At 37.5% G+C, this 23,615-nt stretch overlaps 1 protein-coding gene across 1 annotated transcript in view; it reads left to right on the top strand.

Moving 5' to 3' along the window:
* Arl5b (ADP ribosylation factor like GTPase 5B) overlaps positions 1 to 21,202 on the top strand; it is a 28,166-nt gene extending 6,964 nt beyond the window's left edge. The window contains exons 2-6 of the mRNA XM_055593833.1: positions 5,643 to 5,703; positions 7,498 to 7,645; positions 10,938 to 11,021; positions 13,506 to 13,657; positions 14,959 to 21,202. Of these exons, the coding sequence (XP_055449808.1) occupies positions 5,643 to 5,703; positions 7,498 to 7,645; positions 10,938 to 11,021; positions 13,506 to 13,657; positions 14,959 to 15,007 (494 nt within the window). The 3' untranslated portion in view covers positions 15,008 to 21,202. The remainder of the gene's footprint in view (positions 1 to 5,642; positions 5,704 to 7,497; positions 7,646 to 10,937; positions 11,022 to 13,505; positions 13,658 to 14,958) is intronic.
* Positions 21,203 to 23,615: the final 2,413 nt, after the last annotated feature.

The following is a 23,615-nucleotide window of genomic DNA, read 5'->3' as shown; positions in this document are numbered from 1 at the left end:
CTCTATTAACTCTACAGACACATCATTCGTAAGCGGTTTGTTACTGTGGAGGATGCTCTGCCTTTATTTAGTTCTTTGGTTTACCAGAAGCTTGTTTTTCTCCACCTGTTTTTCACTACTATTTTCTACACTTCATAAAGTTTGGTTGAACCTCACATTTTGGCTGACGTAGGGAAGCATCAAGCTCAGACTTGTAGTTTATTAATAAAGGATGTTTTTACACAACTTAGTTAAGGGGACGTTTAACATATAAAGCATGTTTACCTTTTTTCTTAGATAACCACCTCCTTGATGACAAACTGTGTTTTAAATATCCATAGATTCTATAGCATTTAATATATAAAGGACTTTTAACAAATGTCCTAACTTTTATTTGTCTCCATACTGTTATTGATATATAAATAGAGTTCAAAGATGACCAGCAGGACAGTATTATCTAGAACCCTATCCCTGGAATCAAATGCCAGCTAAGATCATCTTTCTTTTCCAGTGGTATGGTATTGGACAGACTATGTAGCCTGGGGCCTAGTTTCCTCATAATTAAAATGAGTACTGATGACATTTTGTCACAGGATAATTATAAATATTCATAAAATATACATAAAACATAGCAGGGCATGGTGGCACGCATCTTTCTTCTCAGCACTCAGAAGCAGAGAGGCAGGCAGATCTCTGTGATTTGAGGCCAGCCTAGTCTACATAGTTTTTGGCCAGCAAGGGCTATATAGGGTGACACTGTCTTTAAAAACAAAATAAAATAAAACACTTAGAGTTTACTTTTTTATTAATCAGAAATCTTTCTTAGCTGAAAGTTGGAGTTTAGCTCTTACAATACTAATGTATACCTACCTGTTAGTTTGTACTAATGGTGTTTTGTGCTGATGGTATTTTGCAAATGTTTACCCTCAGGACTGTTAAGGTAACTGTTGAATCATCAGATGGACTCGATACATTGGACTGTACATTGAACACTACTGTGGCTCCTCAGGGGGACTGGGAGACACTAGCAAACTAGACAGGGAAGGGAAAGAACCTATAGCCTTTGCAGTAATTCAGGTGTATTCTGAGGTGTAATGATTCCATGTGTGCTACCTCACCACATCTGACAGTTCAGTTAGCTTGGGTATGTGGTGTTGTCTGTATTTGATACATGCAAAACTTTCTGCAGTCAGTGTTGACTCAGACATTAATACCTAGAAGGTAGCCAGCCAGCTTTATGTCATGAAATTTTCTGTATACATTTAAAAAAAAGTTTACCGTTTTATAACATTTTAACAGTATGGAACTGTAATGTGACAACCTAAATTTGCATACATTATTTTACAATTTTAAAAATCATGTCTCTCTATATAGTGCTTTTCTGACACTTTTTTCCCCAATACTATTATTCTGTTCAGTAACATGTGGCATTCCGAACCAAAATTTCAAACAGTTCATGTTGGTAAAAGAGGAAAATGCGAGAGAAAACTTTAATCCTTCTTGACTTTTTGAAATTCTTTCTTTCCTTATATTTCTTGTTAACCATTTTTCTATCTCTGTTCATCTAAAAGTATGACCCTAAACCTAAAACACGACTCTTCACAATATGGTTTTGTTTTGTTTTTGTTTTTTAGTGTTTCTTTTTTGTTTGCATTTGAGAGGCAGCGTCTTGCTGTGTTTAGCCCAGACTAGCCTGTGTCTTCTGTCTTCACAGCGCTGTCACTTTCTCCAGCTCTCCGCACAAGACTCAAATATCAGTGCTCTGACCTCCATCACTATCCCTGCCTGTGCTGTATCACAGCAAGCTAAAGTTAGTAGTCCTTCTTGAAATGGCAAAAGGCCCGTTTGATACTTCAAAACCTGGCTAAATGATGACTTCACACTGTTCGAGACCCTGAGTTGAATGTTTAGTTTTATGGAAAGTAGCTTAAGGACTTAGGTGTGAGCACACATGTTGACTTTCCTCTAAATGCTTTGGGAACCAGAGGAGGTTTTAAAATTTGTTAGCACGACATGAGATGTCTAAAGTCTAGTGAAATAGAGATCTGTACTTCTACACTGAGGTCAAAATGACATTGAATGTCTAATGCTCCATCAGGTTGGTAGCAATTTTGACTTTGGAGACAGATAGCTTCTCATTTTCAGTTGGTACCATCTTGATCCTGATAACTTCTTAAGAGGTTTTATTTTCTTATTCTTCTTTTTAACCTCCTGGGTCAACAGATAGTAACAGTTACTGTTGAGTAATATAAATAGTACAGATTTATAAGCACCTTTTAATATTTGCTTTAGTTTACATTGGAACAAATAAGGGAAATTATTTATACTTAAGCAAGTGTCTCTGACTCAGAGCTCAGCTGGTTTTGTTTGTTTCCTACAGACGAGTTGTATGTCTGTGGCCTACTGATTATACCAAACCAAAAGACAGCAGTATAGAGCAAGTACTGTCACGTTTTCAAGCCTGGGGTCCCTCTTAGATATCACATAATAAATGCCGTATGCTCTACAGAAGTACAGAAGCTCAGCCTGTGTGTCTGGCAAGGACACCTTTAAGTTGCTCTGCTCCGTATTAATTGAAGCATTACATAAGGGCAATACATTCAGGTTTTTTGTTTGTTTTGTTTTGTCTTTTTTTCTTAGAAGGAGGAGAATCTATATCCAAACCCTCACATTACTCTACATTTTCCTCACTGCTCTTTGTGAAAAACGTCACCAACTAGTATTTGTGAGTTGAATTGTTTAGCCATTGACAAACTTTGGGTGCTCTTATGCAAAGCAGGCAGTTGGAGAGAGAGATATATACAGTTACATAACAGGGTAAATGGCCTTTAGTAACTGACCTTTGAGTCTGCTCTCTAGATAGTATTGATACTTCTTCAGAGCTAAGATCAAAAACTTAAACTTTGTCACTTCATGCTATTACAAAGGACAGTCCTTTTTGTTGGTGTTTGTAGATTTAAGGTTGTTGATGACAGTTTTCATGAGTAATTAGGCCACTTTATCTGAAAGATATTATGCATGCCTTCATCCTAAGACAGAGCTGAAACTGTGTGCTTTGTTTTAAATGCCAGAGTTTCCTATGAAGTGAAGAAAAGGGGATCTGAAAGTGTTTGAACTTGAATGAAATCTGTACCCTGTCCACCTCCAGTCTTCCCCTCTGTTCAAACTGCAGACCAACCTTTCAAAACGATGCATTCATTATTAATGAGTGCAAACATCAGGTCTAATACTATGATCCTCACCATAATAGAAAGTGGTTTAAAAATAGTCACAGTTACCCACATGAGTTGCTTTAACGGCGAACCATCTGGTGTTACCATCCATACTTCTCCCTCTTCCCTGAGTAGTCCTGTGCAACCAAGTTTTATCCCCTTTCCAGTGGCCTTTTTCTCAGCACTGCAGGGATACTGAAGTCTGTAGAGCTAGGCTGTTAAAAAAGATTGAGAAAGTCTGGAGCCAAGCAGTTTGTTAGTTCCTTCATTGGTAAAGATCACTCTTGTTCTTATTCTTTAAGGAACAGCAAACAGGGGAGCTTGTCAAGGCTGGTTCCATTATGACTTAGTGAAATCAAGCCAACAGAAGGAAAATTAAGTCAGTTACAGTCATTTTGTTGTAGTTCTACAAAGCAGCTTTTGCCAAAATGAAAATGAACTTTGTTGTCTCATCTACTTGTTCCGTAATATGCTACAGATAGTTCTTACTGATAATAAATACATCATTGGAAGACAGAGAAGTTTGTTATCCCAACTCATCTTCAACTTAGGATCCTCCTAAGTGCTAAACTTACAGTTGGCGTTACCACAGTCAGCCCAACCAGTTCTTTTTACTTCACAGTTGTGAACATACCATCATGATGCTACCTAATATTACATCGTTCTCATCTCAAGCTACCAACTCTTTTGTTACATTGCTGTTCTATGTTAGATCATAAGGAAAGAGATCACCACTCCAATTGAAGTCTCCACAAGGCAAAGCTTTGCTCTTGATAAAAGGGTATACTCCAAAAAGCAAGAACCCAGAGATATGCACTTGGTTTCTATTCTGATAGGGGTGGGGATCTGTCTTTTCCCTATTGGTCAGGGTCTGACCCCTTGGTATTTACAAAAGAATTTTTAAAAGAATGTTGTACAAAGAAAATGAAATGGAAGGGGTCTGCCACTCTTAACCAAGTGTAGGGCTTTGTGCAAACAAAGTTTACTTTGGGTGGGTGAGGGTTAAAACATCTGCATAAAAGTCTTGAAAGATCAAGGTAGGGGAGATAAAAATATTTGAATTTCTGTATTAAATACAATTTTATAGTACTTATATATATAGTTTCTTATATCTGTGAGGTAAATATGGTCACTTACTAATATCAAGGTGAACATGTGGGTAGGAGAAGAAACATTTTTTTTTTCCTTTTAAACAAATCTCACAACATTGTCTTAAAAGTTAGACTGACTGTTACACATTTAATGGTGCTTAAATAGTATAGGACTATATTCTTGGCTCTTACAGTATATCATCAACCTTTGAACTGTTTTATATACATAGATGCATGCATACATACAACGTATTTTGATCACATTTACCTTCCTCTCTTCTCCCAACTCCTCCTTATTCCTCTTAGATCCGCCTCTCAAATCCCTCAACTGCTGTCAACTTTGTGTCCTCTTTCTTTTTTCCCTCCCCCTCTTCTGTTCTTCTTCCCTCTAATCTTCTTCTTTCCTTCCCCTTCACTACTTCCTCCTTTTCTCCTCTTCCCTTCCCTTTCCCTCCCTTACCTACTAAGTTCTAGTTCTGCTCAAGTGTTCTTGCATGTGGGACCATTCACTGGAGTATAGGTGACATACCAGGGGAGGGAAAACTCAGTCTCCCTCTCTCAGTTGTCATCAACTATCAATAGCTTTTAAGCTAATCGTAGAGGCTTGTTGAACCCCCTAAGCACCGAAAGAGGAATCTTGAACACACTCTGAATAGATTTGGGGGAATTTTATAGCATTCATTCAGAGCAGATTTCAAAATATGTACCACGTAACAGAATAATTAGCAAGGCCTAATAACTGTTTATAACAAAGTAGATATTGTGCCTGTCACCAGAAGAGGGAGGGAAGAGGCTTTTGTTGAACAGTGCCAGCAGAAACATCCATTAGAATGATGACAGAAAACATGTTTCAATAAAAACCATTGAAGGCTAAGTAATTGCTTTTACTTCTGCCAATTAATGTAAAAGTAAAAAAAAAAAAAATCTGTCTGCTAATGGAAAGAGCATTGCAGTTTTCAGCAGCAATAAAAGGCAAAAAATGTAGGTGGGAAATTTTGTTTATGTTAAAACAACTTAAAGCTAATGTGAATAGCAGAGTTTGAGCAGGTGTGGAGAGCCAGCTTTACACTCACAGTAAGTCATGATGCAGATTTTTCTTTGAGTGACTGTCTCCGCTAATAAGTGTCCAAAGTCTTGTTTCCAGCTAACCAATCTAAACACGTTTTCAGGGCTCCATAGAGAATACCATAGTAGACTTTTCCACTCGAGGCAGGGCCTTACTGCATAAAGATTCCTCCCATATACGTCAGTAGTGGGTGCTTAGCAGATGAGTGTCATTTATGATTATCACTGGAGAAAGCCTGTGCTGAGCTGTGCGGTAGTGTAAATATTCATGACCTTTTATTTTTTATTTTTTTAGAGCACAAAGTAATCATTGTGGGACTGGATAATGCAGGGAAAACCACCATTCTTTATCAATTGTAAGTATCAGTACTTGCTTATTAATTAGTTCTTGAAAAACTTTTCTTAAGTAATAAGATGACATTCTTCCCAATTTTAATAATGCAATAGTTAGACTTAATAGTAAAATAAAAATGTCATTGCTCACTAAAGCCTCTACCAGATACTAGCCTTCTGACTTGGAAAGGAAGAATGGACTTTAATATTAAGCTGAAATAAAGTACAGATTATCCTAGGGTTGGGTGATGAAATGACTCTCACTTAAATCTTTGAGTAGGAGTCCTGTGTAGAGTGCCGTTTCTGGGAAGGACTATATTCTTGGCTCGTAGCTTTGGGATAGTTTAACAGCCAGACTTCTGTAAAGTGATGGTAGTCAAAATGCTATTGTAGTACCTATCAAAAGGAAGAGGCTTGAAGTTCTCAGAGATACATCAGAGCTCATCTTTAGTAAATGTTAGCACCCAAGAATCCACTGTCTGAGGATTTCCCATTATCTTCTCAGAGCCAATGAAATGTTAAGCTGTGTGAATGGGTTTATATACCCAGAACATTTAACAAATAGTCACACAGTACTTGGCACCATTATATGAGTCTTATCCCTCCTTTTTTTATCTTGCATATAAAGCCTCCCAGTTTAGGGATTGTGTTATAGTTTTGCAGAGCAATTCTTGATTCTGCCTAAGACACTGGGCTCAATTCCTAGCATTACAAAAGAAAGAGGAGGGGAAAAAGGCAAGTATTGTCAGCTTTCAGCTTGCACATTTTCTTAGTGCCTAACTACCTCATTTTAGTTACTTTGCAAACAGGCTCCTTATTTGCTGTTGTGTCAGAGTTGAGTCATTACTTTTCTTTACTATATTCATTCATTAGCTAAAATGTGTTTTAATATCATTTAGCCTTTACTATAAAGCCCAGATATCTCTGAAACTTCTCATCTTTGATAACAGTCTTGTACATAATGTCAAACATAGAACATAAAACTCAAGAGAAAATTATGTCTTCAAATACATGTTATAGAATGTTATCAGCAAACATGCATATTGAATAAAGTAATGTAACGTAAGCAATCAATAATACAAGTGGGGGCTGGAGAGGTGGCTCAGTGGTTAAGAGCGCTGTCTACTCTTCCAAAGGACCCGGGTTCAAGTCCCAGCACCCACATAGCAGCTCACAATTATCTCCATTTCCAAGGGATCTGACACCTTTACACTGATGCACATAAAATAAAATTAAATAAGTCATTTAAAAAAATAATACAAGTGATATGAGACTCAATATTCTAAAGACAGTTCATTGTAAGTAAAATTTCTATTTACCTGTGGCCTTAAGACTATAGGCTATTATGCCTAAAACAGTTTTTATGGCTGAATTCTCCCTCACCTTGCTTACATTGATATTCAGCAAAATGATGCAGAGATTATTACTGAGTTATTGCTACTCTGCAAGTATTGTGGTCACAGCTATCCAGAAATTGCTCTTTCAGGATGGAGTATTGGTTCTCATCAGATTGGTAAAATAACTGGTAATACTGGCATTTTGCCCATGGACATGCAAACCCACACTACAGTGTTCCCATCTCTTTGTGTCAAGCCTACAGCTCATTTGATTAAAAAGCAGAAAAGAGTCTTTAGGGATTAGACTGTTTACATTTTTATGTGTACAGAAAGTTTCTAAGCTTCTCTTTCTCGTGTTGATGATTATTGTGATTGGAATAATCACAGATAAGGAAAGTTGACTTCTCTTAAAAACACAGAGATACAATGTGCTTGGGGTTATCAAGATTTACAAAAGAGTTTTCGATGGTCTTTCAACAGCCTAATGAATGAAGTAGTTCATACTTCTCCAACCATAGGAAGCAATGTTGAAGAGATAGTTGTGAAGAACACTCACTTTCTTATGTGGGATATTGGTGGTCAGGAGTCTCTGCGGTCATCCTGGAACACCTATTACTCAAACACAGAGGTATGCCAAAGTTTCCTTTCAATTTTAATTAAAAATTTCTTTTCAAAGAATTAGCGTAGAAGATGGCTAGGTTCCAATGAGACATATTAGCAATTGCCTTTAATAAGAAATTAAAATTTTGCCATGGGAAAAAAGGCAGGTAGAAGAAGTGCTAAGGAGTTTGTTCTGGTCATGACAGTATCTCACTGCTGAGATTCACACAGAGGGAAATTTGGGAGTTAGATCCAAGAAGGTGCTTGGACTTTTCCCCCCTATGAGGGCATATGAAGGGGTGGAATAGTTAATGAAAATATTGAAATGTAAACCTATTTTACTAAAGTCAAATAGATTATATACAGGCAAAGTATATCGGACGGGCATAGAGCTTGCTGTGTAGCTCAGACCAGCCTGGAGTTTGCATACATGGATCCTTTTGAGTCTCTGCCACATATGGACTGGGTCTGTAGGTGTGCAGTGCTATGCCTGGCCAGGGTCCCTGTGAGCTGAGTGCTTACACAGGCTGGCTCAGGCTACCCTCGCAGGAGTAGCACTCACTGCCCTGTGGGCTGCAGAAATCTGACACTGGCTGAAATTAACGTATCTCCTCCAACCTCACCATCTCACACAAGCACCTGATTAGGGAAGGGGTAAAAATATTTTTAGCATAATTTTTTAAACAATATCCCAGATTTTCAGATGTAATCAATGGGGAAAAAATAGGCTTGCAGGCTGTCCCCAGCTGCTATTATTTTAAAGTTTCTTATACTTTTTTCTCTCGGATAAAAAGAGGCAAAGAACATGGAATTTCTATTATCTATTTTTATTGAGTGTTTTGAAACATGGAAAGAAATTCTTGTGTCAGAAGTAAAGTAGATGGAGGAGTTGGGCAAGTAAAGCCACTCTGAATATTTTGACTTCTGCAAACTTGCATTGCACAAGAGGCTGGAGTTGCTGGCGCTCTGTTGCTGACATGGTTGTAGAAGGTCCAGCCCATGAGTGAGTGGCTAAGGAGCACAGTGAGCCCCATCTGCAAAGATGAGCGTGCTGGCCTGTGGTGGGTGGCCCGTGATGGCACGGGAAGCCAGTACATACACGTATGAGAGATGTCTGCAAAGAGTGTGTCTGCACAGCTCCACAGAGGAGCAATTTCAAGGCAGGGAACTTTCCAGGGCCCCATTTTCTTTTTATTATTACTTACTAGTTAAGTATTAGCTTGGGAATACATCTATGGTATCTTCACTTTACTTGTATGTGCACCTCGAGGCAGATTTTGTAACGCTCATGCAGTGTTTTGAGGCTCTTCACTTACATGTGTACAGTTACACGTAAGCTTTCTTTGCAAGGAAGCACAGCTAAGAAGTCATGTTTCTAAAATGATATTTTACAAAAATTGCGTCTGGAAGAGAGTATAATGCAAAGAACTTTTGCTGCATAAGTATAGTGCTCAAATTTTAAAAAGAAAACATGTACTTTGTGCACCTGTATTTACTCATATAGTTTTGTGTGTGTGCTATTCTAGGGCAACACGTGAGCCAGAATGGCATGTTGCCAGCATGCAACCACCTGTAATGGCCCTGAATTACCTTTTTTTGTGGTGGTTGAGAGGGACAGAAGTGGTTGGTAAGCAAATATGGTTTAATCCAGCTGAGTACACATTCATACAGTCAAATGCTACTGAAGGAATTGTAGCATTTTAACATACTCTGATAGCAGAGTACTTTTTCACAGTTCATTGTCAAAGCATACAGTTAATTCCAACTGTGAAGAAAAACAGTTTTCATACACAAATAGGTTAAAGATGATTCAAGCTGATCCAACTGCGCTTAAAGCACTTTAGCAGGGTAGTTTCTGGAATTTCTGACAATTTAGGCTTACTCAGCCTGGCTCCAAACAGAGATGTATGTATTGCTGATGCTATTCGCATCAAGTATTTTTCTAGTAAACCACTGCTACAAGTATATCTCAGTTATCGCAGGAATTTATTGCAACACACCAGCTTGGTCCATTACATTTTCAGGCTTGGATTCCAGGAAAAGATTTTATGAGGTGATGTTTCACTAATCACTTTGTTTACCCTTGTAATCTTGCATTGGGAAAACTCTTTGTTTTGAAATGGTCTCTCAAAGTGATTATCTACATTGTGATGTAGGAGCTTCCAGGGTTAATACAACATCCTCTTATTAACCCAGTTATTTCCCAATATTCTGCCCACTTTTTTTTTTTTTTTTGTGCCATGCTCCCTCCTTTTTATTCCTTTCTAAGCCCTTCTAGTTTGTTTACTGTTCTCCATGATCTTATAGTTAACCTGTAAATTGATTCTAGCCTCTCTGTTGTAATTTGGCTTATATTAATGTCCTATATGATGCATGACACCATTTACCCTTGGGTTTTTAACCCTTTTTTCTATACACTGGTTTAGTAGTTCCTTTTCACTATTTTCTTGTTTGTACTTAACAAAGCTGTTTTTATTTAGTTTTTTATTTGTTTGTGTTTTTAATGTTGTAAGACCTACTTTAGACACACACATACTCATACTCACTCCTATCTCTCATCCCACCCCAACACACAGCTGTGTCCACAGATGTTCTTTAGTTTTTCTTGCCTTTTTCTAAGTCTGCCTACATCTTAGCATGTTAATGTCAGTGCATGTAACTTAGCACAGTTCAGCACACTTTCTTCTTGAGCTTTTACTGCTGAAATTTCGTCTGTAAAATAATGCCATATTTATTTTTGAAAAACATGCTTACCTTTTTTGTCTAGCTCTTTCTTTCATCTGCAGAAGACCTTATGTATGAAATGTAAGCAATTATTGAATGTCTACATTCAGTGGTTTTCAACCTTCTTAGTGATGCAGCTCCTCCTTATGCAGCGGTGACCCCAAACATACCATTTTTGTTGCTACTTCGTAACTGCTATTTTGTTACTGGTACGAATTAAAAGGTAAATATTGCTGTGCATGGTAGTCAAGACCCACAGGTTGAGAAACAGTGGCTTGAATGGATGGTAGATGAAGAGGATGAAATTTGATTAAACAATGTAAATTCCTGTTGTGCTGTACACATTACCTTTCATTACCTACAATCAGGAGCTTAATAGAGTTAGGCTGTTCTAGTTTTTAGTTGCTGAAGTTAGAGCTGCTTTCTGGTTAGCATTTTGTGCTTGCTGAGTTTCTGTCTTAATCTCTCTTTGATGGAAAAGTACTACTGTTGTATGACAGTGGTGATGCCAAGTGAGAGCTAATATCACCGCAGTGACTTTGCAGAAAACTGAACATGCCACTAATTGTCTTCTTTATTTTAAACTTGCCTTCTAGTTCATCATTCTTGTTGTTGATAGCATTGACAGGGAACGGCTGGCTATTACAAAAGAAGAATTATACAGAATGTTGGCTCATGAGGTAAATTTTGAAAGTGAATATTTAAAATATGGTATAAGTTATCTATGTATTGTTTTTGTTTTATGCAAAGGATTAATGTGAAACAATGATAACCATCATTGTTCTTCATCATAAGCAAAACTATATTAAGCTAAGTCAAAATCACATTTTTAAGACTTTTAGTTTGCTTTCTATAACTATTTAAAGCTAAGTTTTATTTTTTTCAGAATTAAAACTATTGATTCATACCTTTAAAAAATTGATGTTGAGTAGAGATGTATGGTGGGGGGCCAACAAAACTTAAATGTCTTCAGGCAAGAACTTATAACTTTAATGAATAATTTGAGATAATTTAATTATAAATATTTCTGATATAAAAAATTGACAGTAAACATATTCTTACACATGCTATTTAACATAAGGTGTAAAAATCATTGGGAGCTCTTTGCAATCTGATTTTCTTTGCTTCTCAGCAGTATCTAGAATGTTAAATGTAGTGATTGTTGTTCCTATGCAAAATGTGCAATACTGAAGTTCATGATTTTAAAACTAATGTAACAAAAGTTTCTCACATTAATTAATTTTGTAAGTTGATATACAAAGTAGTAGTTGATACATAATGCTATTTTCTGCTTTTTAAAATTACTTTATTTATTCACTTTATATCCTAATCATAGCCCCTTCCCTGCCCTTTTCCCAGTACTACCCTCCCTCCCTTTTCCTCCTATCCCTCCTCCCCTACTCCTGAGAAAAATGGGGGTGCCCCCTACCCCACAAACCCACCCTGGTACATCAAGCCGTATCAGATGGAGTGCTTCTTCTTCCCCTATAGCCTGGTGAGGCTGCACCATGGGACAGTGATCAAAAAACAAGCAAGATTCCCCTTACTAGGGAACTCACATGAAGACTGAGCTGCCAATTGTCTACACCTATGCAGGGGCCCTAAGTCCAGTCAATGCATGGTCCTTGGTTGGTGTTTCAGTCTCCACAATCCCCTCTGGGTCCCTGGTTAGTTGGCTCTGTTGATCTTCTTGTGGAGCTCCTGTCTTCCAGGTCCTCCTGTCTTTCCCCTCACTTTTTCACAAAACTCCTTATGCTTCACCCATGTTTGATTGTGAGTCTCAGCATCTGTTTCGATCCGCTGCTGGGTGGAGTCTCTCAGAGGACAGCTATGCTAGGCCTTAATGGTATTTTCATATGGTGTGTCAGTTTGCTTTGTTCCTAACTCCCTCCTCCTCTGCCTGCCTTCAAGAGCCTTGCTTCCTCTTGCTGGTCACTTTACTCCCTTCTGCTTTCATGTGACATGAATTCCATCACCTTATTGTCCTTATTGTTCTCTCCCTTCCTTTCTTCTCCCTTAAAATCCCTTCCTTCCTTCCTTCCTTCCTTCCTTCCTTCCTTCCTTCCTTCCTTCCTTCCTCCCTCCCTCCCTCCCTCCCTCCCTCCCTCCCTCCTTCCTTCCTTCCTTTTTCTACTTTGTCTTTTCTGCTTTGATGACTACTACCCTCATGCACAGGTACACGTACAAACACACAAACATCAATCTAAAACTAATTCTCATATATGAGAAAAATATACTTGTCTTTCTTAGTCTGGCTTATTTCTTTTAACATAATGCTCTTCAGTTCCATCTACTTCCCTTAAAAATTCATAGTTTATTTTTCTTCATAGCTGAAAATTTTCCTTGTGTACGTGTCACAGTATTCAGTTACTGCTGGGTATCTAGACCACTTCCATTTGGGGCCATTAACGACCAGTGTAGCAGTAAATATGGATATGCATGTATCTGTGTGGCGTGTTGGCTTAAGAATTTGTGAAGCAAATACCCAGTAGTGTCTGGCTGGGTCATGTAGTATTGTATTTTTCATTATTTTGGGAACTCCATACTTTTTACATACTTTTTACCATAGTGGCTGCATAGGTAGTCACCACCACCAACACCAGAAACCCGTGAGATGCAGCCATGTTAATATGCTAAAAAATATGCACAAAGCTGAAGTTCATCAGTGATGTTAGAAGTCGTCATATTTCATTGTACAAATATGTTCTGTCAGGTTATATCACTATGTTTTGATTGTTAATAAAACAACAAACAAACAAGAACCACAATGAACACTTGTCAGTGAGTTAAAATTCTGTGAAGGCTAATAAGTTTACATTGTTCCCGCCTGTATAGAGTAACACAGGTGTACTATTAAGTCAGCATTTACTCTGAGGCTTATATTCTTTTCAATCTGACCATTTTTGTCCAAAAATAGAAAAAATAACTTAATTACCTGACTTACACATATACTTTATTAGGATGAATCATTAAAATGTGTTTAAGATTATTTTAAAATTAAATGTTAGTACAAGATTATTTGAAAATAGTGGTGGTTTACTTTAGCTAGCAGGCTATACTTTACACCCTCACATCATAGTTGAGTTGGTTTTATGATAGTTCACACTTTAATTTGACTCATGATTGTTCACGTTTGATATTCCAATGCTTTGTGTCAATTGCAGGATTTAAGAAAAGCTGCAGTCCTCATCTTTGCAAATAAACAGGACATGAAAGGGTGCATGACGGCAGCTGAAATCTCCAAATACCTCACCCTTAGTTCAATTAAGGATCACCCGTGGCACATCCAGTCATGCTGTGCACTAACAGGAGAGGGGTAGGTACAGTCTGGGTTTCTTGAAAGGTCCTTTCACAGTTCTAAGTTTAACCTCTTTACTTCCTGGTCCTCCTTTGTTTGTTTGTTTGTTTGTTTTTCAAAACAGGATTTCTCTTTGTAGCTTTGGCTGTCTTGAACTCGCTTTGTAGACCAGGCTGGCCTTGAACTCACAGAGATCTACCTATCTCTGCCTCCCCAGTGCTGGGATTTAAGCCACCATGCTTGGCTCATTCCTTTTTTTGTTTCTCTTAAACATTTTTTTTTTTTTTTTTACCAAGTTTTTCATGTTTTTAACATACATGCAATATTTTCAAAGGCATAAGCATCTTTGGAATCATATGTTTAGAATGTTTGTTCATCTGTTGCTTTCATCATTTACTTACTAAGCAAAAACTGTAATGTCATCCTAATTAAAGAGAAAGCTGTAAAGAAATAACATGTTTTCTGAAAAGACTTAAATATAAGTCTTTTCAATGTATCTCCTGTATTATCATGAGTCCTTTCAGGAGGCATGCTTCTAGAACAATCATTTGGCAGGTGCCATTGTGGTGTATTCTTGCTCTTTTATGAGCATGTCTGTAGATGCTATGCCAAGAGAAGCTGGTGTGTCATGTATGATTACCAATTCATGCCGATATAATCCCCATATCACCCTGACTACTTGGTTTTTCTCATACTCAAATTCTTGACAGTGTAATAGCTAAGTGAACACCCTAAAACCTTCCATTCTTTAGCAATTGGATGAATAAAGAGAAGTTTCTGCTATTTTTAAAAGTGGTTTTACCTGCATTTGAAGGGGTAGAGTGGTTTTGGTATTTACAATCTTGATGAGAAAACTAGACAACCTAAATCTTCAGGATGAAACCAGAGGAATTTGCCACTTCGTATACATGGCTAAGATAATTTTGTTGAAGTGACACTTCCATTAAAATTTGGAAGTTGTTCCTGATGGAGGCTAGGGATCTGGCTCAGCTGTTAAAACTGCTTGGCTACCATCCACAAAGCCCTGGGTTCCAGCCTCACTGCTGTATGTCCTAAGTATTTGCTGTAGTTTCAGCACCTGGAGATGAGGTCAAGGCAGCAGGATCCAAAGCTGAACTTCAACCTTTCTGCATAGAGAATCTGAGGCTGGCTTGCACTGCATGAGACCCTGTTCTTTGGGAGAATAAAAAGTTGTTGGCACCAATATATGTGAATAGCATTTGACTGTAACACCAACCTTTGAATAAGACTTAATAAGTATAGCTTCAATGTTTCAGCAGCAAGTTTCTAATTTCTAAAATCCTTTTGTCTTTGTTTAGGTTATGCCAAGGTCTAGAGTGGATGACCTCCAGGATTGGTGTGAGATAATTTTTTGCTTGAAAAAGACTTCTCTATTTATTCCGTGACATGAACATTTTTCCTAATACCTTTGGCTGCTGAGGCAGCAGCATGTTTAATTTATAACAACACAAACCTCTGAGCAACACTTGAATCAAGTGCCGCTGTATTGGAACATAAAGATGTTTTCTTACCTTTGTTTCAAATGCACTAATCTCAGTCGGATGAGCGTAACGTGTACCTGTGCTTTTGCAGCAACAGAGCTCTTCTGACTGCCTATTCTAATTATTCGGTGACTGCCTTGTAAAAACCTGTTTGTCGTATATTTCATGTTACCTGAAGTTTGTTATGTCCTTAACAACCAGTCTCTTCCACTTCTCGGCCAGCACTCCCTCCTTCCCTGGTACCTGTGGTTTGATAGAACAGTGGCGGGAATCGTCATACACTATTTCTCCAGGACTAAACATTTACTTCTCTACAAACTCTGTTTATCTTTTGGACAGAATTAATTACAACGAAGAAAATCTACCTAGAAGCTCCGTGTATGTGTGTGAAAGTAAACATGGTGAATACTTGCTTTTAAGTTTCCCTGACCTCATTGCATGTCATAGTATAATTTTAAGTTGCTCATTGCATGGGAATTAAGTAATCCATTTATTTATGTAAGAAATTAAGTTCACTTTTCACCAACAGTGTTTGGTTAAAAACTAATCAAGGCGAAGCATGAATTTGAAAGCCCAGCTTCAGTGGTAAATATTACTGGTTTCATCTGATAGCTCAAGAGTCTTCACTTTGTGTGTAACTCTCAGAATTTAGTAAAACACACCAACATGAAATTAAAGCTAGGACACTGGGAATACTTTTTCCTGTCAGTTTACCACCTGCTTTATTGTCAGCCAAAGCCTCAGCTATTTAGTCAGAGATATCACACCTGCTTTGGGCAGCAGCCAAAGTATGAACAGTTCTTTTTATTTCTTAGGTTTGTAGTAGTATCTGTCAAAGCATTTTTATCATCAGCTCTATGTTACTGAAAGGCAAAATAACCTGGCCTTTCCATAAATCTGGATAATATGGGAGAGGCTTCAAACGGTCTCACCACCCCAGTCTCTGTGTAGGTAGACTTGTGTCCTAAACTCTGATAGGGTACTGCTGAATCTAACCCTAAATTTTAGAATATTCCTATGAGAATCATGTTCTTTCTTTGTTTGGTTGATTTTTTTTTTTTTTTTTTAATAGGGTTTGCTTAAGTAGTCCTTGTCCTGGAACTCACTAAGTAGACTAAGCTGTCATATTCCTAGCAACATTGGTTTTATTGGTTACAGAAATGAAAGGGCCTAATGCATCAGGCTTACTGGGTGGTATTAATGGTTCCCAAGACAGTTGTCTGAGATGAAAGTAAGAGTGAACCCTTAAGTAAAAGGGGAACAAGTGTTGTCATTACCCCATTTATGTCACATGTGTCATTTGCTGTATGAAAGGGATAAAATGTGTATTAAGGGATAGTTTTTCATTTTGCAGTATTTTTTATTTGGATCAAAAAAAGCTTCAGTGTTCACAAATACCTGCTCAAAATTGGTGTTTTAATTTCAGATTTTTTTTAACTGAGTTGCCTTAAATTTTGCTCTTTTCAAGGAGTGCTCGCTTTGTTACACTTAGTTAATTTAGTTGAACTTGATATTTTCATTTAGTGTTTCTACCCTTGATCTGAGAAAGGAGCCAGAAGAAAAGCTTTCAGAACTTTGGAGAGTTGTTTAAACTTTGAATTGTTTCTTAGTGGTTCTATGCCAAATAGAGTAGAAGTTTAATTTTTCTTGTGTGTTTTAAGTATAATCAAAGTTGAAAGGAAAGCAGATATAAGTCAGTGTGGATGGTGTGGGGTAGGTGTGGAAGCTAAGAAAATACAAGTTACCTAAAGCACACTTTGCTTCAACTTTACTTTTATTGTTTACCATAAATATAAAAAAATAATTACCGTAAGCCTGTCCTGAGACAAAGCATATTTAATGTCCCAATATTTCTGCTTCTGAATTAATTATCTGCCTCCTTGTATCTAATGAGATTGGCTGGTTCAATTTTCTTCTGTCATATAATATGGTTATTTTTTATATTACCACATCAGCATTATATTGAAAGTGTTTTTAATAGTTGATTGTATTTTGTCAAACAGCTACTAGTATAGATACAGATTTGATATTTAATTGTTAAAAGTACACTTTATTTTACTTCTAAGTCCTTTTTTAAAAAGCATATAATTAGTTTGGATTAGAAGCAACATCTTTTAGCTATTTGAAAATGCAGTAGGCATTCAAGTAGCCATGTGCCCTTGGTTGGGAAATGGTTCATTGGGAAGTTCCTGTGAGACCTGTAGAGGTTTTCTCAGTCTTTCTGCTTACAGCCTAGGAAACTAGTTCTCCTTTACTCCAAGAGAATATTTGGACCCAAACGAGGATATGATACTAAAGCATTTGACTTGAACATAAATCAAATGACTATAAAATATCCATGAAAACTGGAAATGTGTGATGGGTGCCTTTGTTACTGTGAGATGAGTTCTCAGTTTTTTTATTGCGGTCTTTTGAGGTCACAGTAACAGTGATGAAATGGAAGGGAGTGGTTTTTTGTTTCACATTCTCCTTTGTCTCCACATGTTATTTAGTAAAGTTTGTATTATACTGGAACCTCGCACACCTGCTTTACATCTTCAGAAGATTATCTTGTATTTTTAATTTAAAAATGAAGAAATTAAGTTTTAGCTAAAATCTTTTCAACATGTTGCAGCTAAAAATGAAAAAAAAAAAAAAAAAACCCTTGCCAGTCATGTGTGCTGTTTTCATACCTGAGCATGTTACCTTCCCCTAGAAGTACATTTGAGAATCACTATAGATGTAGTACTCGCTTTTGTAAGGGAATGCACTAAATATTTTTATTGTTAATGTGATTTAATTTCTTAAAACCTGAAATATTAATATATATATAATCTATTGAAAACTGAGAATTGAATATATAATGTTTGCTTTTAGGTTCTTGTGTTAACATTCTTAAGGGGATAGTACATTTATTCTATATTCACTAGAGAAATGATATATACATTTCATTCTTTAAAAAAACATTTAAATAACTCCCATAGTAATAGCTTTTTTTAAAAGTGGGGAATGGCTGAGACAGGACCTCTAGTAACCACAATGAACACCAATGCATGATAACTCCTGCCTCTGCATCTCCAGTGCTGGGATTGCCATAGGTATATTAATTAATTAAATATGATATGGATTTTATTGTAGCATACAGAGAAAATGATATTTTGTGTGTGTGTGTGGAAACAATGAGGGATACAGACACTGTATAGACAATATTCTCGGGTGCTACCAAGTCTGCCCACGAGCAACTCTTTGAAGAACATAAAGGTTTTACATCTTTGGTGTTGTATCTCAGAAGAGGTTGTAAGCAGAATTGTTTCCTTGCCTCCTCCCCTGTGGTAAAGTGCACATTAGCAAAGCACTGGGGTTATGTCTCTACACCATAAAGTTGTATTGGCATTTACCTCTGGAGGCCAATTTTATGAGCCAACTTTTTATCTGTGGCTTTGGAATAAAATCATCACACACTTAAACCTTAGTTCTAAAGGTCCTGTATTTTCTGTCTGGGGGCTCACCTCAAGATACAGCTTCTTCTCTTGTCTAGCCAAACATTGCCCTGCCTGTCTAAAGTGGATTCCAATCTTAATCTGCCCATTAATGATGTATCTAGCTGACCTAAGACACTATTGTTCATGGCCTTTTTTTCCTTCTTCTCAAACTGAGGAGCATCTAAGTAAACTAAGTCTCAAATATGCCTTCTGTTTTTAATATTCTGAAGCCTTATGTAAGTACTATTACTATCTTTTAAAATCTAAACTAATAGAAAAATGCTTAGCGTAGCACATTTAAATTATTTGATTCACTGTTTGATCCCCACTCCCACTGTGTGGATGCAAACAGGTAATAACAAAGTGTAAGTTTAAACTTAATTGCTAAGGACAATGCAAAAGAGAAGTTGTTTTCATAAGAAAATGGCGTTGGGTTGGTTGTAAATAATACCCATGTGTATTGGAAACTCTTTTCTAGGGAACTTACCTCATTTTCTTGGCTCTGCTGACTGGACAGAAATGGTTAGCTTGTTCTGCTTTTTGAGTGAATTGCCTTTAAGGCATCCCAGACATTTTGGCTTTCCAGTGCTGAAAGAGTGGCATGGATTAGGTAGGACATTAGCATGTTACAGACAAGCACTCCTAACCGTGAAAATGACTGATAACATTGGTTTTCATGTCATCTCATCTTTATTCAGGGTTAGAAAAACATAAATAAGATATATTAAGAATTGTAGGGGGCTGGAGAGATGGCTCAGAAGTTAGCACACTAGCTGCTCTTCCAGAGGTCCTGAGTTTAATTCCCAGCAACCACATGGTGGCTCAAAACCATCTATAATGAGATTTGATGCCTTCTTCTGATTTGCATGTGTATATGGAGATAGAGCACTCATATACATAAAATAAATGAATTTAAAAAAAAAAGAATTGTAGATTACCAAAGCCAAATAGAGGTCAATAAAAAGAGGAAAGGATTCACTTTAAAATGGCTGGAAATCATGAAAACTGATTAGCATTCTAAGATTAGGATCCGGAACTTTAGTCACACAGAGGCTTCTTGATTTTTTTTTTTTTTTTTTAAGCCAATACTCTGTATTTTCTCCTGGAATGGAGAAATAACAATACATGCTGTGTGTAAACTGAGTATAGAAAAACTTCTAAAAGAATGAAAATGTTTTCTTACACAGCACAACAACTCGTCAAATTTCAGTTACAAAAAAATTACCTCATTTTTCAGTCCACGAGGTGCTTTGCTTTTGCTTAAGTGTCTGGGATGTTTTGCAGTGCCATAAAGACCCCTTTACCCAAATGTCTTTGAATATGCAGAATTCCTAGATGAAGTGTGAGTGCTGGGCAGGACTTTTGTTTTTCTTTGTTTGCCAGCTTCAGGGTGAACAGGTATCTTTGCATTCAGTGCTCTTGAGCAAAGCGCTCAGTCAGTATTTAATTCCTTAGAGAAAGACAAGGTCTGCAGTTTGATTGCTCATGATAGGTTATGACTCTCAGTGCCCTAGAACAGCAAGTGACCTGTATTTGATCTCAGTAGGTCATAATTGATTGGCATGTTTTAGCTGTAGTCATGAGAAACGGTAAATTTTTCCTCAGGAAATTCAGAGATGCTGAGGCCCACGTTTATTCTCTTGGAGTAAACTTTCAGTCTAGTTGTGAACATTTTCATCTTAGTTTTGAAAAAGCTTAGCTGCTGTTTCATTGAAATTGTGAAATAAAATGATGGTTATGGCCTTTTCCAATTATAGGATAGTTTTTCATTTCTCGATGCTTGTCTGTTTCACAGAACATCATTTAAAATCGGGAAAGAGCAAAGTCCTAACAGTTACAGCCTTGCTGTTGAGTTTATTCTAATGGGAGTGTAATGACTGTAATTTCACATTCTCGTCCTCACACATGACTTGGTGCTTTATAACATGAAAGAGAAACCTGGCCCTGTACTCATTGTACTTCTAGCTCAGATTGTAAAACTCTTTAAATGTATGTGTATAAGATTTAAATATACATTGTTATCCATTACATCTCAGGCTTTGTGCAGATGTTCTGACAGTGTCTTTGCCGCAGCTTGGTCCAATAGAAAATACTATGAATAAGCTCAAAGTAGGATCTCTATGTGGGCCCTCTGGTGTTCACAGAGTGGGAGGGGGGCCAGTGGCTTTCATACCACATCCTGCTTCTGAACCCTAAGTCAGCAACTGACCTGTGTGCCATTGCGCTACTACTTAAGCACTAATCAAGAAAATGTAAAAGCAAATGCCAAATGTATTTCGCACCATTACCCCCCACCAGTGGTTCCAAGCTTCTTTGTGAGGTTGTTGAAAAGACATGGTTTTTGAATTTTAATACTTTTTGTTATTGTGAAATGCTTCTTTTATATGTTAGGTCATATTCATGATTCTTTATTTCTGAGATTATGTTCTAATGAATTGTGTGCATGCCAGCTTACCCAAGTAAAAAGATGCAGTTTACCCTGGAATGTTAATCTTTTAGACAGGTTTTGGTTTATTTGCAATCATGATGCAATACAGCATAACATCTATTTGTTTTCAGTCCACAGTTTTATTTTTGTCATAATAAATACTTTTCCAATATGAAGTGTAGCCTGTGTTTTCTTTTGACGATAGAATGTAGTCTTTTTGGTTATAAGTGCTAAAAGCCCAGGTAAGCTAACGTGAATTTTATCATAGTGGTGACATGTTACAGGCTCATAGAACCCAAGGTGATAAATAGAACTCAGTTCCAAAGACTGGAAGATTGTGAAGAGCCAGGGAATTACCTTCCTTCTGCCCATCTTTCTTGTTTTTCATTGAACTTGACTCGTGTTTTCTTGTCCACATGGCAGGTATGATACTCACTTCTAATAGTTTTTTTTGGTTGTTGTTTTTTATTTTTTGTACAGGGGAGAAAAATGAGATCATTGTTGGATTCTTAGAAACAAATTTTGGTTTCCTAGAGAAGTCCACTATCCTGAGTATAGCCATTTGGCCTCTTTTTGTTCAAACAGCTTGGGTAGAAGGTACATTTAGACCAGGGGAACTTGGGGAGTAGAGAAGCCTGTCAGAGAATGTATATTGTACCTACATTCCCATAAAGCATTTGGCACAGTTTAATGAAGAATAGGCTGAAAAAAACTATGTTCATTGTTTAGATCTCTCTAAACTAGAGGCTGTTAATGTGCCACCCTTTCCCAGACTCTGAGACTGTTAGGAAAGATCCCTAAATGTGTAGTGTGGTGGGAACTTTGTGTCAGAGGTTACTGTGTTAGTTACCCGTAGCTGTGACCAAAAGCCCGAGAAACAACTAACACAGTAGTTACTTCTGCAGCTTTGAAGGTTCAGCCCATCGTGGCGGACAGGGAGAGGCAAGGCCGCACAATTCTCACCGTGAGCCTGTGAATCAGGGGAGTTGACCTCACGGACTGTACTTTCCTCTAATAGTCCGCTTTTCTTAATATCTATGTTGCTTTCCGGCCAGTGCTGTAAATAGTGTGGATTCCTATGCTATATAGGAGTGATTCTTTTTTTTTTCCCCTGAGTAATGGACTCCTTGTCAGTATAATTTTTACAAGTTATAAATTAACTCACTGGGTTTGGTGACATAAGCCTGGAATCATTTGGGAGGCAGATGGAGATAAGAGAACAAGGAGTTCAAAGCCATCCTGGGCTACTTGAGTCCCTGTCTCAACAACAGCAAAAACATTTTTGTGTATGAATATAGTGAGCACTTGTTAGATTTATTCTCCCACACTTCTGTAAACCCAGTACCCAGAAGGCTGAGGCAGCAGGGGCTCGATTTTTGAGGTCACCCTAGGCTACATAGTCAGACTTACAAAAGATAAACCCAGTAAGTTATCAACTGGTGATGGTACTGATGCAAGCTGAGTGTGTGTGTAACTTTATAGACTCTGGAATATAACTGGTAGGAATTATAAGAAAACTGTATTTTGAAAGAATCTTCAAGTGAACTTGAAAATTTCTAATGTGACCTTCAAAGAATATCCTTATCTTTTACTCATATTTCCAAGTTTTGCATAATCAAGAAAAATTTTACCTTGCTAAAATACTGGTTCATCAAAATATGAAATTAAAAAAAAGGGCTACAGGTAGGGAATAAATTTAATTGTGTGTTTAGACAGTCTTAATGTTTAACTCAGGATGGCCTTGACCTGGTGGTCTTGCATCAGCCTCTCTAGTTTACGGGTTTACAGGGTGCACCACACATTTCAGCTCCAGTGTACGGTGGAATCCGGTAAAAATACTGACTCTGTATGGCCTCTCCTGTCTTAAAGCCCAGAGTTTCCATCTTCACTGTTAATGCAGGGACCTTCCTACAGCCGTCACCCACTTAGCACATAGGCTAGAGATCTCTAAGTCACTTGTTCAAGAGCCTCCATTCCCTGCAGCTGCTGCTGATTCCAGGGATTGCTTTGGTTCAGGCGCTTGCCTCTTTAAGCCATGACATGCTCAGTGGCTCCCCAGAACATGCAGATACATTCCTATGTGAGGTGAAAGGAACTCAACAGATTGGATGTCTCTTGTCACCAATGCTAAAATCTCATTTCTGAATTCATTACTACATAATTCACATGAAACACCTGTGCAGGTCAGTAAAGGAAATAATGTGCCACCACCCACTCTGGTCCTCCCTAGAAAGAGCTTCATATGCTTGTGACTCACTTTATCCAGAGCAGTTAAGAACACATTCCACATCCAAGAGATTGCAGGTGGAGTCAGATGGTTATTGATTCACTCCCAAGTCATAGAGCGCCCCAGGACATACATTGTTACAAGAAATCTGATGGCATGTGGCTTTGATTTCCCTCTCATCTGCTATTTCCTGAAGTCTGTGATATTACAAGTAAGAAAGGTCTTCCATTTGTTCTGTGTGGGGGTTGGGAGTGGTTGGTTGAACATATATAGTCTACCCCTGAGCTATATCACAGTCTTGGTAATTTTCAATCTAATTTGGCTTTCACTAAATTAACGCAGGATTGCCTTGACATTA

Source organism: Psammomys obesus, unplaced genomic scaffold, assembly GCF_907164565.1.
Source record: "Psammomys obesus unplaced genomic scaffold, mPsaObe1.curated_primary_1811, whole genome shotgun sequence".
Lineage (NCBI taxonomy): Eukaryota > Metazoa > Chordata > Mammalia > Rodentia > Muridae > Psammomys > Psammomys obesus.
Note: the sequence above shows the minus strand (reverse complement) of the source record. Positions and strands in the feature narration are given on the sequence as shown.